General features: G+C 45.3%; 1 protein-coding gene across 2 annotated transcripts; it reads right to left on the reverse strand.

The window, feature by feature from the left end:
* Nucleotides 1-564: 564 nt before the first annotated feature.
* LOC109773061 (phosphoglucan phosphatase LSF1, chloroplastic) lies at nucleotides 565-4800 on the reverse strand. Of its 2 annotated transcripts, none has more exons than XM_020331764.4 (10): nucleotides 4358-4800; nucleotides 3967-4084; nucleotides 2917-3370; nucleotides 2698-2769; nucleotides 2473-2594; nucleotides 1851-2066; nucleotides 1607-1715; nucleotides 1332-1444; nucleotides 1000-1147; nucleotides 565-853 (listed from the first exon to the last, which is right to left on the reverse strand). In XM_020331764.4, the coding sequence occupies exons 3-10, from the start codon at nucleotides 3367-3369 to the stop codon at nucleotides 731-733; spliced, it is 1356 nt and encodes a 451-aa protein (XP_020187353.1). In that variant the 5' UTR covers nucleotide 3370; nucleotides 3967-4084; nucleotides 4358-4800; the 3' UTR covers nucleotides 565-730. The 2 variants fall into 2 exon arrangements, with proteins under 2 accessions (XP_020187353.1, XP_020187352.1); XM_020331763.4 differs by having other exon boundaries at nucleotides 3978-4084; nucleotides 4358-4797.
* Nucleotides 4801-19007: the final 14207 nt, after the last annotated feature.

A 19007-nucleotide genomic window follows, 5' to 3' on the forward strand; every position in this document is an offset into this window, starting at 1 on the left:
TCAAGATGATATGCCGGCTCAGTCTTTCGGACGTGCTCATAGGGGTAGGGTGTGCGTGTGTGCGTTCATAGGGGTGGGTGTATGCGCGTGTATATGAGCGTTTGTGTCTGTACTGATGTTCAAAAATAAGAAAGAAAGCAGAAATAAAGCTAGTTTGTTAATGGAGAGAAAAATAATAATTCAATCAATCATTTCGGCCTGCAATCAATCAGTGTGTAAGACTGACGTGATAACCACTACACCACAGCAGCTGTTTGTTCTGTTTGTAATTGACACCTTAACTGTACGGTAAGAATTATTATTACGTTCCCAGCATACACCGGTTATCTTCAGCACTGAATCTTCAGGTCACACTTCTCACGGATCTGTCTTGGCGAAGCTCAACCCTTACCTCAGGAGTCCGGGATCCGGTAAGGTAAAGCCGATAGTCGACCCAAAGGGGCCGTCCTCCCCCCTTCTCCCGCCTCCCGGGTTACAGAGGCAATTTCTTACCTTGAGACAGGGAGAGCCTCCAGCAAAGTAGTTAGTTATTTTACCTATTCCGTTTAGAGTGAACAACCCAAAGACCCAGAGTAAAAGTTCATTTCAGGTACAGCTCATAGAACTACAAGAGATATACATTGTGCCCAACCACGTTTGATTTCAACAAGCATACGGTGCGAAACGATTGCTCTCTGTTCATGAGGTTTATGTAAACTACGGAATCGGGAGTTGGGTTGGGATGGCATGCCTACTGCTTTGGAGCCAATCTGATTGGGCAGATTGCAAATGCCATGAGGCGTGCCGCAAACGCCAGCGAAAACCGCTCATCCTCAGTCAGTGCCCTCTCCATCACCTTAACAACAGATGGATCCTGCCATGAGAGACATCACATTTTATTATCGTATAATACAGATATCTACATAAAGATGTGCATTAGAAAAGCAGGCATGGTTTGATCGAGAAATGGAACTATGAGGATATCTGTCTAACTAGCGTAAAAATAGGCAGGTTGTATACCTTTATCTGCAATTGGCTGGGAGCAGGACGAATCCGGGCGATGTCACCGACTCTGATCACATTGTTGACGTTTCCGTGTTCATCTGTCTCTGACGGCAACGAACTCGAGTGCCTCCAATTACCCCCAACTATGAACTTGTAGTAGTACCTGAACCAGTATGGGTTAGTTACTTGTGGATAACTCTAAAGTATCACAAGAAAATTGATCATAAGTTGAACCATGATAGAAAGATGACATCTCTCTGCAATATTCTCATATAATACCAACTCCAAGGCACTGATGAATCTCGTTACTGATTTTTTTTTTCAGAATCTTATAATCGGCAGCTTACTTTCCATGTCGAAGTCGAACCTCAGCTTCATATCTGGATCCGCCCTTGTGGTTACACTTTAATTTGTCTTTCCAGTTACTTGTAAAATCCCCCACCAATTCCACGTCCTCACCCTGGAGAAAATGCATAACATTCAATTCCGTCAGGTTAGTGATTATCAAGAGGAAGATAGAAATTAACCCAATAATTTCACACCAAAAGCACTGCTCAATGATACATTCCGGATACTTTTTTTAGGGAACATTCTGGATACATTCTGTCATGAACGAACTTACCTCCCGACCATTGTTCCAAACAAAGCACACTGAATGTGTAGGAGTGCCATCATGTCTTCCATTTTCAACTAATGCAATGAGATCCCAAGTTGCCCAAACAATTGCAGCTCTGTGTATTCAAATGAAACTTTAAGCTCCCAAAACAATAGCCACAATAACTAAGACAGTGGAAATAAGAACCAGACTGCTCTTATTTGTTGAGTTAATTCCCTAAAATTAAGAAAACTATGTCATATAAAACTACCTGTCAGGTCTACATGAATGCAACCCAGTGATGAACTTGTGAGCAATATGAAGAGGTGTATCTTGAACCCAATGTAGATATGCAATCACACATGCTGGTGATCTATCATATCCAGTGGTACAAGTCACATATATACGGTAGTTCTTCCTTATTAGGCGCAAAAGAAGACCAACACAAAAAGGAAGCTTCTTTCTCAGGTCCATGGAATCAACCTCTCTGAAAACAATAAAAATAGAGGGCATCTATAGTTCAATGAAAATCAGATTCCATAGGAAGTGCCAACTATATAGCAGCGATGTTTATTTCCCAAACAGGAAAGTGCAACAGTTATCAAACAGAAGGGATACTGTACAGATAATGCTGAACATTACATCCTATACTAGCAGGTATCTACATAACCCTACTTACTGTAACTACAAAATAAAGGAAGAATAAATATCTCTTTTAACAGGAAAAAGACTGCTGCTAATCATTAAGATGTTATTCTGACAACAAGAATAAATATTTCTTTTACTCAGTGATATTATAATATATTTAAGCACGTCCACTGTTGCTTCTGCAAGGCACTCTAATCAACTAAGTTTTTCATTCTGATCTACTAGTGAGAAAAATAAAATCCTACCGGATAGGGTAGTTAATCATCAAGATGTTGTTCTGACGACAAGAATCGTTGATTGCCTCAGAATTTATTCCCCAATTAATGCGCTCACTTTCACTTTGGAAATTCAGGACAGCAGTAATACCCTGGTGCCTTTTAAAATGTCAGAAACTTAACTGAATGGTAAAAGGCCAGGTACAAATTGAACAAATAAGATTTCTGTTCATTGTGCTATGTCAGTGAACCTACCACCGTCTCTGATAACATCTTCACATCCTTTTGTGTTTGTATGCATGATCCAACATATATTTGCTCAGTAATCTGTGACAAAATACATCGAATATTCAAAGATTGCTATGCTGATTGACAGACTAGTCCTAAAGTTTTGAAAGGAAATGCATAGCACCTTCATCACTTCATGTAGTATACATAGCAAAAGAAGAAGAGGATAAAGAATTATTTACCGACCTTGCTGTATTGCATACCAAGTGAATGATTATAGTACAGTTCACCTTTAGCACGGTCTAGGGCTTTAATGTACTCCTCCAAAGGAAAACTACCATGTGCCCATTCAGCATCCATGTCATCCTCATCAGAGTAAAAGCCAACAATCTCACTCATCCAATTTGCAAGGTTCGTACTCCTCCTATTGAGTCCATCTTTCTCACTAGATAAAAGCGCCCATCCTTGGGAACTTAGTAGCCTTGGGGAAAATACAGCAAAACCAGATTTCCCATTTCCTGGAGATGATTTATTCAGCTTTGAGGACAACATAGCACTATTCCAGGTCGGAAGAGAAACCCTCCCTCTGTTAAATAGGATATGATAATCTTCATTTTGATGCAACTGGTGTATTGGATAAGGCGCAACTGGCCTTTCAAGGACAAGATTGCATGGTCCTGACTCTTGTTTTAGAACCATCCTGCAGATACATTACAGAAAACATATGACCAAACAAATAAGTGCAAGTTCAAACTTCTAAGAGTGACCACTAGTTACATCCTACTTTCAGAGATTCAACATTAGTAAGTTTAATTAAGGATGTTGAAACCACTAATGTTTTGATGGAATGGTACAGTTAGTGCTTATGTGCGACTCAGTTCGCCACATCATTATTCACCTACAAATCTTATCTCCTGCAATGCAAGCATCTCTTTGTAGGTGCTTAGATGATTTATTAAATATCAACTGGTACTAGTTAAATGCATATGTGCCTCCGAAGCATGGGTGCCTAATCAACCACTCACCCTTTATAATAAAAAAACTCCTTGAAATGCGAAGTGTTGCTGAGACACGCTTCTTTTTAAAGCGGAGGGTGTATTATGGTTAAAGTATGCCCGTACCACATGGTTTTGAGATGACATACAGTTATGAGTTGACACCACATATTTGCTATAGGTTGCAACAGATATACAGGATAACATAGCTAATATCAAACAGAAAACCTCCTATCTAGCACAATGATCTTTCTGTGATACTTGAAGAATACGAAGAAGGTTTCAGCAATAGAAACTTTACTAGTGCCATACTCCGTGTCACCTAGGTCTTTTATGCGAACAAGACCCTCATTGTGGTCAGTGCCTGCCTTCTTGAGAGTGTCCCCAACCATTATGATCCGCGACTTCTCCGCATTTCCCTGCAGCAGCAGCAGCAGCAGCAGCAACAACAGTTAGTAAATTTGCAAAAGCCTTCCAAATCAGAGATGGCCATAGCACACAGTTCAGATAGATAGTTCATTCACAGCGATAAATGCAGAGAAACAGCTCTGATGTTCTGGACAAGTTGGCAGTATGTCTGTCAGTAATTCAGTATCCCTCTGGCGTAGATTAGTGGCAATTCGAGTGGAAAAGATCAACTGAAGGAAAAAGTGAGGAACAGAAAGAATGACGTTGCAAGGTCGAATTTTTACCCCTCTCTTGAGAGAGTGCACGAAGACGCGGCCGTCGACGGCGAGCGCGAAGCGGAGGCCGAGCGGGCGGTCGACGGCGACCATGTACTCGTTGAGGTTCATCCTCCCCGCCGCCGCCGTGGGCCCCTCCTCCTCCTCCTCCTCCTGGCCGCCCTCCGAGGCCGCCACGACGGCCAGCCCCCTCCTCCTCCCACCATTGCGCCTTCTGGAAGAGGAGGCGGCGCGGACGCTGGACGCCGGCGGCGGCGGCGGCGCCGCTGGCCCGACTCTGACGCGACCCCGTGGGGTGAGGAGGGCAATGCTTGAAGGGGGCATGAGGCTGAGCGCCATGATTTGGGGATTGGATCGGGCGGCGGTGCTGATCGGGGGCGGAATGCCGGAGCGGAGCGGCGCGGGATCAGAGGGGCATGGGGATGGGAAGTGTGTGGAAAGAAACTGTGAGCGGAAGCAAAGGGAAGAGTACCACGTGCAGACATGGGAGACATGCTCCCATGCTCCCCGGCCATCTCGGCCGTTGGATCTCTCCCATGCTCTCGGGTTAGATCTTAGATTCAATGGCCTTATAGGGATAAATAAACCAAGCTTTTTAAGTACCGGTGCTTATTTACGAGTGAAGTATCTAATTAAACATTTATTCTCTATATATAAGCACTTTGCGCGGCTAGTAGGGTGACCCTGCATGCTCATTGAAATTTTCTAAATCATTACAACTCCATAATTCTCGAAACAACTTGTATATTTTGATCAAGTCCATGCATGATAATACGTGTGCCAATTGCTCGAGATGGCCTTCTGGCAAATGGATTTATTGTGCAAGTTGTCACAACACCGATTTGTACGTTAAATGTTAGTTAAAGTTTTTGTCATGTGCAGCTTATGGAACCGGTCGAACGAACAAACGCAACAACTCTCTATTTTATGTTTCTTTCTTTCACATGAACACACTGCTTTCTTACCTGACACTCGACGGAAGAAAAAAACATAAAGGATGTTCAATTACTAATGTGGTCCATGATGTCACCATTACATCAGCACATGCAATGTAGTCCGAGCTACTATTTCTTCTTGTCATGAGTTTTAGAATCATAGCTTTTCACACGAATATGCTATGATATGTTGCCCTTTGGTCGGACCATTATAGTTAGGTCCACCATATAACCAATGAATGGGAAGATTCAGTCTTTCTTTCTAGCGAAAACAGTATAACTGAATATGTAGGCCACCATTGATGTTTTCAATTTGTTCTTGTTGAATTCTGAAGAAGACGCATATATTTTTTTAGGTTCATGCAAGATTTTTCCATGCAAAGATATTTTTATTGTGAGTTTTTTTTTGGTTCATACCATTCATGTATTAAGAGTGTGATAATGCCTCTTTTGGGTTATAAAGTAAGATCGGGCATGACTTGCAGGAAAAACAGATAGTAAAAGTATAGTTTTGATACGTGTCAATGTATCCGATTTTTTGAAGAGAAAGGTGATATAGCAACTTATACAGTATGAATCTTCTTTTACCATGCAAAAGAATAAAAGTATAGTTTTGATACATCTCAATGTATCCGATTTTTTGAAGAGAAAGTTGATATAGCAACTTATACAGTATGAATCTTTTTTTACCATGCAAAAGAATAAAAGTACAGTTTTGATACATCTCAATGTATCCGATTTTTTGAAGAGAGAGGTGATATAGCAACTTATCCAATATGGATCTTTTTTTTACCATGCAAACAAAAGTATGAATATTTTTCAAATTTCATCTCAAGTAATTGTGCAGGTCTGTGAGACGTGTACATGTGTGTCCGGCTTCTTTTTCTTCTTTGTGTTTGCTACTTCCAACTATTTATTCATCCACCTTGTACGTGTCGGTCCAACATATATAACTTTAGGACCGTAAATAATATTACTAATCAACGTTGTATATTATTTCTTATTTGTCTTCTGTAATAATTATAGAACGATGGATCATGGTATTTTTATAAAATAAAAAAGACTAACGTCATTCCACACTTCTGGCCCCCCTCATGCACGACTTAACAGCAACTTCAGGTGACAGGCCCGTGGCTTGGCCCAGCCAGAAGTGTGGTGTGACTGCTTTTTGCCTCGACAGACTTATTTAGAACAGCCTTGCGTCGTCGGCAAATCGATGGCCGGATACACGCTATTTAAGCTGCAAAAGAAGTTCTATGGCAGGCGGTGTGGTACTATAAAGTCACGAGCTGCCTTTCGATCGGGTGGATTTTTTCGGCCCAGCAGACGTCTCGGGTCTTGGAGCCCCGCGCGCGCACGCCAGGTTGGGCCTGCTCGGAGCAGCGAGGCAGCCTCCTTCGCCTCGGCCTCGCGCAACTCGGGGCGACGCCGAGCTCCGATGACTCGGCTGATGTTCTACGACAGTGTGGGATAGCTTAATTAGACGCGCGTTCTCCCGTGCAAGCCTTCTCCGGCGCCACCATCGACTCTGGAGCGCGAGGCGGTGACCTCTCCTCTGCGCGCGCCAGCTCGCACGACATGCCACTACTCGTGTTGTTGCCCAAGTAGTGCAGGGCAGCGCAGAGGCTTACAGCTTCCTGTTGAAGAGCTACGAGTGTGCTACACTACAGCCTACAGGTGCTCGGCTAGTGGAGCGGCGTCTCCGCTTGCATCCAGCCAGTGCACGCACGAGCGTGCCGATCTGCATCGTTGCATCTGGCTTGGCGTCATATAGCAAAGCAATAACCCTCACAAGGACAAGGCAAGGAAGGCAGACGCTCTGAAAGAGAGAGACTTGAGCATCCACATTTCACAATGGAATCCTTTCACAATTGAGGGGATTGTTTGGATGGGGCGGCAGAGCGGATACAGTGCATATGTTTTTCCTTTTTCTTTCTGAAAAGAAAGATTATCCATGGTCTCTGCATAAGCATGATGCAGAGTTGCACACAACCATCTTTACTAATTACTAGCAAATGTGCCTGTGGGAGAAAGACAAATCGTCGCACCCTAGCAGGCCTCTAGCGACCAATCCATGTTGTCACTTGTCTTCACCACTATCGTTGTTGCCGGTTGATCATTGCACTCTAGCACGTCCCTTTTCGCGAGCCCCTCCCTCTCCGACTTATAATTCCGCAAACAATATCCGTGCTTCACTGCAGAACAAACATGAGGCCGACTTGTATGTTGATGACAAAGACGACCACACAGCTCAATCGGAGGTATCCCGTGGAGCAACCCGTAGAAGTAATTAACGCTGGAAGCCTTCCGAGGCCCCGAGAACCAGGAGATCACACAATCATCACAGTCAGCCTGGCCGCGCTAGTAGGCCATGAAGCGCACCTTTTTATTATGGGATCTTGTAATTTTATTTCTCCAATGAGATTAATGAAATACTTGTTTCCCGTATCATATTTCTTTGTGTACTTCGTACACTGGCACGCCGGCATACTTTTTTTCCTTTCCCCGGCGTATGAGAGAAATACACTCTCTCTTCCTTTCTCCTGAAGTCTTAGATATTTTTCTCGTGTCAAACATCGGATAATCCCGTATGCAATTCTCTTTGTCCGGCGATATGTTATTTGGCCGAGATTCGATCGTCGGTATCTCCATACCTAGTTCAATTTTGTTACCGACAAGTCTCTTTACTCGTTCTGTAATATAAGATCGTGTGACTAACTCATTACCACATTGTTTGCAATCTCTTTACGATGTTGTATTACCGAGAGAGCCCAAAGATATGTCTCCGTCACACAGAGTGACAAATCACAGTCTCGATCCATACCAACCCAACAGACACCTTCGAAGATACATTTAAAGCATCCACTAGTAGAAAACTGGGCTTTGATCACAGGGCAATATTCACATTAGTCCCGGTTCAGTCACGAACCGGGACTAATGTGAGCATTGGTCCCGGTTCGTGCGGCCAGGGGCCTGCCGGGCCTCGTGGGGGCATTGGTCCCGGTTCATCCGACCCCTTTGGTCCCGGTTGGTGGGACAAACCGGGACCAATGGGCCTCGCTCCTGGCCCACCACCATTGGTCCCGGTTGGTGGCTTGAACCGGGACCAGAGGCTCACCCTTTAGTCCCGGTTCATACCACAAACCGGGACTAAAGGGTTGGTCCTAGTTGCGGTCAGAGTTTAGTCCCACCTCGCCAACCGAAGGGCGCTCACACCAGTTTATAAGTCCGTCCCTCTCTGCCTTGTTGAGCTCCTCTCAAAGTGAAAATAAATGCCCTTATACAGGGAATTTGACCTAAATTCAGACTAAATTTCTTTGAATTTCATAGAAATTTATTATGAATTTAGGTTGAATTTTCTCTATAGGCGCATCTACGTTCATTTTTTATAGTAAATAAAATAAATAAACCTTAATAAACTAAATAAAAATAAATAAACCTTAATAAAATAAAATAAAATAAACTATAGTAAATAAAATAAATAAACCTTAATAAAATAAATAAAAATAGCAACAGTAAAATAAATAAAAATAGCAGCAGTAAAATAAATAAAAATAAAATAAATAAAGTAAAATACATAAGTAATTAGAAACAAAACGGAATAAAATAAATAAGTTTTTTGTTGTAAGTAGAAACAAAACAAAATAAATAAAGCAAAAGAGAAAACAAAAAACAGGGAAAAAATTATGCCACCTACTGGGCCACCACGGCCTGAATACGACTTGAAACCCATCCATGGGCCAGGATTCAGGCCCGCAGAAGGCCCAGTAGGCCCCACAGGCAAAGAGAACGGTTAGGCCCGAAAGCCTGCAGTTGAGAGGAGCTCGAGAGGGTGGGCGCAGCAGCGCTTATAAACCACTCTCGAGCTCTCTCAACTAGCAAGGTGGGACTAAACTTTTGACGCGGGGCAGCACAAGGCCTTTGGTCCCGGTTGGTGCCACCAACCGGGACTAAAGGGGGGCATTGGTCCCGGTTCGTGGCACAAACCGGGACCAAAGGCCTTCAGTCCCGGTTGGTGCCACGAACCGGGACCAATGAGTTGCCTATATATACTCCATCGCCACAGCAGAGCACTCCACAGTGCTCTGTTTTTTCTGGCCGGCGAGGGGAGGGAATTTGGGTGCTCTAGCTCACCTCCTATGCACATGAGGTGTTCGATGAAATGTCTGAGCCACACTAGTTAATCTTTCTCCTCTCGAAACTCGACCTCCGAGCTCCATTTTCCCCGAGATTTGTCTAGGTTTAGCGGTCCGTCACGTCACGTCCCCGTCTTCACCGCCGTCAATCGCCCGCGTCGATCTCGTCGCCAGCACCACCGTAGTGAGCCTCTTGTTCTTATCTTCTTTCTGAAAGAAAGAAAAATTCTTACTTTAGATAGATACTTGTCTAATTTTGTTACTTTTATTATTCCTTCTTATTACATAGTGCGATGGTTTTGGTATCTGCCCCCGTCGGCCCTCGTCCTGTCTATGATTCGGATGTGGTATATATTATCTTCTTATAACTATTTGGTTCATTTATTGTTTATGACAAATATGCCGACCAACGTGACATAGATTTTATTTATCTAGGAGGTGGTTGAACCGGACATTCTAACCGACCCTATTGTCGAGAGGTTAAATTTAGTTGAAGAAGAAAACAATTACTTGAAGGAAAAAATAAAAAAATTGAGGAGGAGAAGACGATATTGGAGTTGCATGTTGCGGATGTCGTCGATGATCACAAGATCAAGATGGATGCAATGCGCTTGAAGATTAGAAAGATTAGAAAATATGCCATTCATACCGAGGCTTGGTATCATTATGCCGTTGGATCAATTGTTACCTTGGTTGCGATTATGATCGCATTTGTTTTCGCATTGAAATGTTTTACATAGTTTCAATGTATGGTTTAATTAATTAGATGCTCTGGAGAGCTATATATATGTTGTTAGATGAGAACTATGTATGTACTTTGGTTTTAATGTGATGATGAACTTCTATTAACTTGGTCACTTAATTATCTATTCATGATGTTCTGTAATGGTTTTTGACACACTTAATTATATATAATGCACGCAGATGAACCGGCAATGGATGGACGGTGACAGACACACCTCCGAGTACATTAACGGCGTGCATAATTTTCTCGAAGTGGCTGAGGCAAACAAGCAGAATGGTTTTATGTGTTGTCCATGCCCTATATGTGGGAATACGAAGTCTTACTCTGACCGGAAAATCCTTCACACCCACCTGCTTTACAAGGGTTTCATGCCACACTATAATGTTTGGACGAGGCACGGAGAAATAGGGGTTATGATGGAAGACGGCGAAGAAGAAGAGGACGATGACAACTATGCGCCCCCTGAATACGGTGATGCTGCAACGGGGGAAGCTGCTGAAGATCAAGAGAAACCAGACGATGTGCCCAATGATGCTGCAAGGGGGGAAGCTGCTGAAGATCAAGAGGAACCAGTGCCCGATGATGATGATCTCCGCCGGGTCATTGTCGATGCAAGGATGCAATGCGAAAGTCAAAAGGAGAAGCTGAAGTTCGATCGCATGTTAGAGGATCACAAAAAAGGGTTGTACCCCAATTGCGAAGATGGCAACACAAAGCTCGGTACCGTACTGGAATTGCTGCAGTGGAAGGCAGAGAATGCTGTGCCTGACAAAGGATTTGAGAAGCTATTGAAAATATTGAAGAAGAAGCTTCCAAAGGATAACGAATTGCCCGACAGTACATACGCAGCAAAGAAGGTCGTATGCCCTCTAGGATTGGAGGTGCAGAAGATACATGCATGCCCTAATGACTGCATCCTCTACCGCGGTGCGTACAAGGATCTGAACGCATGCCCGGTATGCGGTGCATTGCGGTATAAGATCAGACGAGATGACCCTGGTGATGTTGACAGCGAGCCCCCCAGGAAGAGGGTTCCTGCGAAGGTGATGTGGTATGCTCCTATAATACCACGGTTGAAACGTCTGTTCAGAAACGAAGAGCATGCCAAGTTGATGCGATGGCACAGTGAGGACCGTAAGAAAGACGGGAAGTTGAGAGCACCCGCTGACGGGTCGCAGTGGAGAAAAATCGAGAGAAAGTACTGGGCTGAGTTTGCAGCTGACCCAAGGAACGTATGGTTTGGTTTAAGCGCGGATGGCATTAATCCTTTCGGGGAGCAGAGCAGCAATCACAGCACCTGGCCCGTGACTCTATGTATGTATAACCTTCCTCCTTGGATGTGCATGAAGCGGAAGTTCATTATGATGCCAGTTCTCATCCAAGGCCCTAAGCAACCTGGCAACGACATTGATGTGTACCTAAGGCCATTAGTTGAAGAACTTTACAGCTGTGGAATGGAAACGGTGTACGTATGTGGGATGAGCACAAACATGAGGAATTTAACCTGCACGCGTTGCTGTTTGTAACCATCAACGATTGGCCCGCTCTCAGTAACCTTTCAGGACAGACAAACAAGGGACACCACGCATGCACGCACTGTTTAGATGACACTGAAAGTATATACCTGGATAAATGCAGGAAGAATGTGTACCTGGGCCATCGTCGATTTCTTCCGACCAACCATCAATGTCGAAAGAAAGGCAAGCATTTCAAAGGCGAGGCAGATCACCGGAAGAAGCCCGCCATGCGTACCGGTGATCACGTACTTGCTATGGTCAATGATTTACACGTAATCTTTGGAAAGGGTCCCGGCGGACTAGCTGTTCCGAATGACGCTGAGGGACACGCACCCATGTGGAAGAAGAAATCTATATTTTGGGACCTACCCTACTGGAAAGAGCTAGAGGTCCGCTCTTCAATCGACGTGATGCACGTGACGAAGAACCTTTGCGTGAACCTGGTAGGCTTCTTTGGGCGTGTATGGGAAGACAAAAGATAAACCTGAGGCGCGGGAGGACCTGCAACGTTTGCACGAAAAAGACGGCATTCCTCCGAAGCAGTATGAAGGTCCTGCCAGCTACGCTCTTACGAAAGAAGAGAAAGAAATCTTCTTTGAATGCCTGCTCAGTATGAAAGTCCCGACTGGCTTCTCGTCGAATATAAAGGGAATAATAAATATGCCAGAGAAAAAGTTCCAGAACCTAAAGTCTCATGACTGCCACGTGATTATGACGCAACTGCTTCCGGTTGCATTGAGGGGGCTTCTACCGGAAAACGTCCAATTAGCCATTGTGAAGCTATGTGCATTCCTCAATGCAATCTCTCAGAAGGTGATCGATCCAGAAATCATACCAAGGCTAAGGAGTGATGTGGGGCAATGTCTTGTCAGTTTCGAGCTGGTGTTCCCACCATCCTTCTTCAATATCATGACGCACGTCCTAGTTCATCTAGTCAACGAGATTGTCATTCTGGGGCCCGTATTTCTACACAATACGTTCCCCTTTGAGAGGTTCATGGGAGTCCTAAAGAAATATGTCCGTAACCGCGCTAGGCCAGAAGGAAGCATCTCCATGGGCCATCAAACAGAGGATGCCATTGGGTTTTGTGTTGACTTCATTCCTGGCCTTAAGAAGATAGGTCTCCCTAAATCGCGGTATGAGGGAAGACTGACTGGAAAAGGCACGCTTGGAGGGGACTCAATAATATGCAGGGACGGATATTCTTGGTCTCAAGCACACTACACAGTTCTACAGAACTCTACCTTGGTGACCCCGTATGTCGATGAACACAAGAACAGTCTGCGCTCCAAACACCCGGAGCAGTGTGACGACTGGATTACATGTGAACACATCAGGACTTTCAGCAGTTGGTTGGAAACACGTCTCAGAGGTGACACCACTGTTTGTGATGAGTTGTACTCGTTGTCCAGGGGACCATCTTCGACTGTATTGATTTACAAAGGATACGAGACAAATGGGAATACATTTTACACGATCACCCAAGATCAAAAGAGCACCAACCAAAATAGCGGTGTCCGCTTTGATGCAGCAACCGAGAGGGGAAAGGACACATATTATGGTTACATAATGGACATATGGGAACTTGACTATGGACATGATTTTAAGGTCCCTTTGTTTAAGTGCAAATGGGTCAATCTGTCAGGAGGCGGGGTACAGGTAGACCCACAGTACGGAATGACAACAGTGGATCTGAACAATCTTTGGTACACTGACGAACCGTTCGTCCTAGCCAATGATATGGCATAGGTTATCTATGTGAAGGACATGTCTACCAGACCGAGAAAAAGAAAAGATAAGGAAGCGAATACATCATACGATGAGCCAAAGCGCCACATAGTTCTTTCAGGAAAAAGGGACATTGTGGGAGTGGAGGGCAAGACAGACATGTCTGAAGATTATGAAAAGTTTCATGAAATTCCTCCCTTCAAAGTCAAGGCTGACCCAAGCATCCTGATAAACGATGAAGATTATCCATGGTTACAGCGCAATAAGCAAATGACACAAGCGAAGAAAAAGTGAAGACTTTCTCCCGCAACTATTATGATGATACCATGCCAACTTTGTAACAGACGAGTATGATACCATTGTCCGTTTTGTACACGAAGTGCATCTAGTTTTTGCCGTAACCCTCTCAACTTTCTTGCACATGCTATATGGATGAAATGATGATACCATGCCAAGTTTCAACCTTTTCAGAGTTCATTTGAAATGCTTTTCAATTTTAGGGTCTTATAGCTCAAAATAATTAGTAAATGCATGAAAAATAACAGGCCAAAAATTAAAAATTATGCCACCTACTGGGCCACCACGGCCTGAATACGATTAGAAACCCATCCATGGGCCAGGATTCAGGCCCGCAGAAGGCCCAGTAGGCCCACAGGCATGTACAGAGAGGTTAGGCCCGTAAGCCTGCTTTAGAGAGGAGCTCGACAGCTCAGGCGCACCGCACCTTATAAACAGGTGCGGCTCTCTCTCAGCTAGCGAGGTGGGACTAAACTCCCACCACCACGCCGTTGTGCAAGGCCATTGGTCCCGGTTGGTGGCACGAACCGGGACCAATTCCACCATTTGGTCCTGGTTGGTGCCACGAACCGGTACTAATGAGGCTGTGGCCCCACAAGCACCTTTAGTACCGGTTCGTGGCACGAACCGGTACTAGAGTTTCTTACTAAGCAGTTTTTTAGTCCCACCTCGCTACTGAGAGGCACTAGGAGTGGTTTATAAGCCCTGAGTGCAGAGACGATGAAGAAGAGGCGCAATGCTCACCTTCACGTTGCTTAGCTTCAAGCCTTGAGGAATAAGGTAGACTGCATGGAGCTATGTGCAGTGCAGTCTACACTGTTCCGAAAGGCTTGAAGCTAATCAACGAGCATTGCGCCTCTTTTTTATTTTTAATAACTTATTACAACTCCGGACTTCTTGTGTTACGACAAAATAAAATAAACTTTAATAAAATTTATGAAACTAAAATTAACAAAGTATTTTCTGTTCAAAACATTATAAGAAACCTCTAGTATTATTGAAACTAAAATCATATAAAATTGATGCAACTAAAATTATCGAAGTATTTTCTGTTCAAAATCATTAAAAGCAAAAAGAATTTTCATAAAGAACTTTTTTGATAGAAACTTTAATAGCAAAAAGAATTATCATAAAGTAAAATAAATAAGTAATTAGAAACAAAATAAAATAAAATAAATAAGTTTTTTGTTGTAAGTAGAAATGAAACAAAATAAATAAAGCAAAAAAGAAAACAAAAAACAGGCAAAAAATAAAAATATGCCACCTACTGGGCCACCACGGCCTGAATACGACTAGAAACCCATCCATTGGCCAGGATTCTGGCCCGCAGGAGGCCCAGTAGGCCCACAGGCACATAGTGACAGATTAGGCCCGAAAGCCTGCAGTTGAGAGGAGCTCGAGAGGGTGGGCGCAACCGCGCTTATAAACCACTCTCGAGCCCTCTCAACTAGCGAGGTGAGACTAAACTTTTGGCCGCGACGCGGGCAGCAAGAGGCCTTTGGTCCCGGTTGGGCAGCAAGAGGTGGGACTATATAATTTTTTTTATATTCACAAAGAAACTAAATACAACAAAAAAATTAGTCGGAAATAAATAGAAGAAAATTATATAAAAAATTGTTGGGGCGCTGCCCGCTGGGCCTGCCAACCCTAGGGTTTGCAAATACAGGCCCAGAAGGGCTAGAAGGCTCAACGGGCAGCGCGCCAAAGTTAGGCCCAGAAGCCTGCTATAGAGAGGAGCTCGAGAGGGTGGGCGCAGCAGCGCTTATAAACCACTCTCGAGCTCTCTCAACTAGCGAGGTGGGACTAAACTTTGGACGCGGGGCAGCACAAGGCCTTTGGTCCCGGTTGGTGCCACCAACTGGGACTAAAGGGGGGCATGCGTACCGGTTCGTGGCACCAACCGGGACCAATGCCCCCCCTTTAGTCCCGGTTGGTGCCATGAACTGGGACCAAAGGCCGCCGCTTCCCGCCCTTTGGGCTGCTGAAAAGAGGCCTTTGGTCCCGGTTGGTGGCACCAACCGGGACTAATGCCCACCTTTAGTCCCGGTTGGTGCCACGAATCGGGACTAAAGGCTTTGCTATATAAGTTCACACTTAGGAAATTTTCACTCTCACCTTGCAGTTGCCGCACCGACGACGCCGACGCCGCCCGCCGCCCCCGCCGTCGCCCGTGCCCGTCGTCGCCGTCGCCCGCCGTTGCCCGCGCCCTCGCCGTCCGCCGCGCCCCTGCCCCGACGCGCGCCGCCCCTGCCCGTCCCCGTCATCGCCGTCACCCCCTACCCCGAGCGCGCGCCCACTGCCCCGTCGCCATCCTCGCCGCCGACCCCGCGGTCCTCCTCACCTTGGTCCGGCCGGCGCCCTCCCTAGCATATGCTTGTTTTTTTTCATATATATGCTTGTTTTTTTGTATATATGATGATATATATGCTTGTTATCATAATTGTTTTTGTTCATATATATATGTAATGATTTTTTATAGAATATGATGTTTTTCTCATAGATGATCACATATATGATGTATGCATGGATGTGGATGAAATATGATGTTTTTTTGTTCATAGAACATGATGAAATATGAACAATGGATTAGGCAAAACCTTTAGTTTTTTTCGAAATTTTCTATTTGAACATTTTTTTATGAATGAGAGGAAAAAGGAAAATAAGTAGAGGAAGAAAGGAGAAGAAGAGGAGAGGAAGAAGAGGAGAGGAAGAAGAGGAGAAATAAATAAGAAGAGGAAAAAAGAAGAAAGAGAAGAGGAGAAGAAGAAAGGAATAGAAGAGAAGAAGAAAAAATAGAAAAAATTCTATTTTTTCTTCTTCTCTCCTCTATTCCTTTCTTCTTCTCCTCTTTTTTTTTCTTCTTTTTTTTTTCTTCGATCTTCTCCTCTATTCCTTTTCTTCTTCTCCTCTTTTTATTTCTTCTTCGTTTTCTTATGTTTTATCGGGTCTGTCGTCGTCGATATACCCCTCTCCCGATAACTTCAACACGAGGGGGGGGGGGTCGAGATACCCCCTCCCCGATAACATTATTTTCCCATGTATGTATGTCGTCGTTGTCGATATATATAACTCCCTCCCAGATAACTTCAACATGATGGACGGTCGATATTTATACCCCCTCTCGACTGTGATAACTTATACCACGGGAGCACCCCCCGGCCCTCTCGCTCGACCAAAACTCTCGAGGACACCCAAACCCTAGAAAAAAACGATGTCGGTCTCCTACCCCCTCCCGCCGCGCCCCTACCCTTGAAGCGTTGCCGAGGCCACCCCAAACCCGGAATAAGCTAGGTCTACGTTTGCACTAATATATCCACCTGCTGTCATGTTTGTGTAATAATTGCCATGTTGTAATATTTGCAGAAACAATGGAGCACGGACGAGACGAGCAAGCAGAAGAGGTGTTGGGGGACATAATCCTAGCCGGAGGTGATATCTTGTCGTATCTTAATGACAATGATGGTCTGGAAGAACAGGGTGAAGAAGCAGGCTACGGTGATCGAAGAGTGGAGGAGGAAAGACATGATTATGATGGCTCCGGTGACCCAATGCTGGTGCAAGAAGGAGCCCGTGGTGACGGCTCCGGTGACCGAACAGAGTCCGGCCAGGTAAATATATTAGTTAAGCCTCTGTTGACTAGCTAATTGATGCATTCATTGTTTTGGTATGTACACATATTAATTAACACTCGTCTTTCTTCTTTTTTCTAGCCCTCCAGATCGAGCACAACTTCGGTAAAGAGACGAGGCCCAAAGAGAAAGTTGCGCTCGGATGAAAGGTTTGAGATCACAGCAATCGCGCGCGACGGCCAACCGATTGAACCCATCCGGACAAAGGATGCATTTGCTGCTCAGTGCGGGGTCCTAGTTAGGGACAAGATCCCGATCAGCATCCAGCAATGGTATAAGCCTAAGAAGGAAGACCCTGAGGTGTCTTATGTCAATGATATGCAGAAAGATGATCTTTGGACTGAGCTGAAGGCAAATTTCACCCTACCGCCAGAGGAGGATCCGGAGAAGCCAGTTAAAGAGCAATTAATCAAGTCTCATGCTATTAATAAGATGGCAGACCTATTCAGGAGGTGGAAGAATGAGCTGAAAACGTTTGTCGACAAAGAAGAGACACCAGAATTCATCGGCCGGTATGAGAAGATCAGAGATCACTGGCCCGCATTTGTGGCCCACAAGACATCAGAAAAGAGTAAGAAGATGTCAGCGACAAACAAGAAGAATGTTGCGAAGAAGAAGCTTCACCATCGCACGGGGTCAGGTGGCTACCTCAAAGCCCGGCCTAAGTGGGCCAAGGCTGAGAATCATCTGCTTGAAAAAGGGATAGAACCACAGACAATGAACTGGACAGACCGTTGCCGGACTTGGTTCTTCGGGGCTGGCGGAACCTTGGACCCTGTATCAGGGAGGAGCGTTTGGACGAACGAGCTTTTGAGAATACCAGTCAAGAATATTCAGCAATATATCGATGCAGCGCAGGAAGGGACGTTCGTTCCAGACAGAGAGAACGGCGAGCTCACAATGGCCCTCAGGTATCCTGAGCACCCTGGATAGACACGAGGCACGCCAGGCTCCGTTCCGTGGAAGGCTGGTTTTCCGGACACGGGCGGTTACAAAAGCCAGGAGAGGAGGAAAAAGTGGAGCAGATCGAAATTCAGAAGCTGCACGAAAGGGTTCAAGCGCTAGAGGAACGAGACGACAATCGACATGCCGAAACTACCCCCGAAGCTACACCGCCATCTCAGCGGAGAAGCAGCGTGGCTTCCACCGAGCTGCTTCGGCCGGAGCATGTCTTGACGGCTCCTGCTAGCTACCCCATGGATGCTATCACGGAGTCTCAACATTGCCACCTTATGGCGCAATGGCAGAACTTCAAAGTCAAGACGGCTGTTGGCTTTGTTTTACCTCCTGAACCCGGCACAACCTACCACTGCCGGCCGATTCCAGAAGGATATGCTAGGGTGATGGTGGATGAAATAACGGAGGGATTTGAGGACCTCCAGCTTGACCACCCTACCGGTGAAGGGGAGACTCGGCTGGGTTCTGCTCTGAAGACTCCATGCCTATGGCGGAAGGAGCTCATCAACCTTCCGAACTGGACGGCTCCGGCGAGTAAGGGCACTCCGCCTCCTCCTCCGCCTCCTCCTCCGGCGAGTGATCAGCGCACTCAGCCTCCTTCTCCGGCGCGTGGCGGCACTCCGCCTCCTCCTCCGCCGAGTGATCAGGGCACTCAGCCTCCTTCTCCGGCGCATGGCGGCACTCCGCCTCCTTCTCTGCCTGCGCCGGTGCGCCA

The sequence above is a fragment of the Aegilops tauschii genome, chromosome 1 (genome assembly GCF_002575655.3).
Source record: "Aegilops tauschii subsp. strangulata cultivar AL8/78 chromosome 1, Aet v6.0, whole genome shotgun sequence".
In the NCBI taxonomy this organism is placed as follows: domain Eukaryota; kingdom Viridiplantae; phylum Streptophyta; class Magnoliopsida; order Poales; family Poaceae; genus Aegilops; species Aegilops tauschii.

Coding starts and splice junctions, on each gene's coding strand:
- LOC109773061 (XM_020331763.4), bottom strand. CDS start 4,687: ATGGCGCTCAGCCTCATGCCCCCTTCAAGCATTGCCCTCCTCACCCCA. Junction 2,770..2,916: donor TTGGTATGCAATACAGCAAG/GTCGGTAAATAA, acceptor ATTTTGTCACAG/ATTACTGAGCAAATATATGT. Junction 1,148..1,331: donor GTTCGACTTCGACATGGAAA/GTAAGCTGCCGA, acceptor ATACTGGTTCAG/GTACTACTACAAGTTCATAG.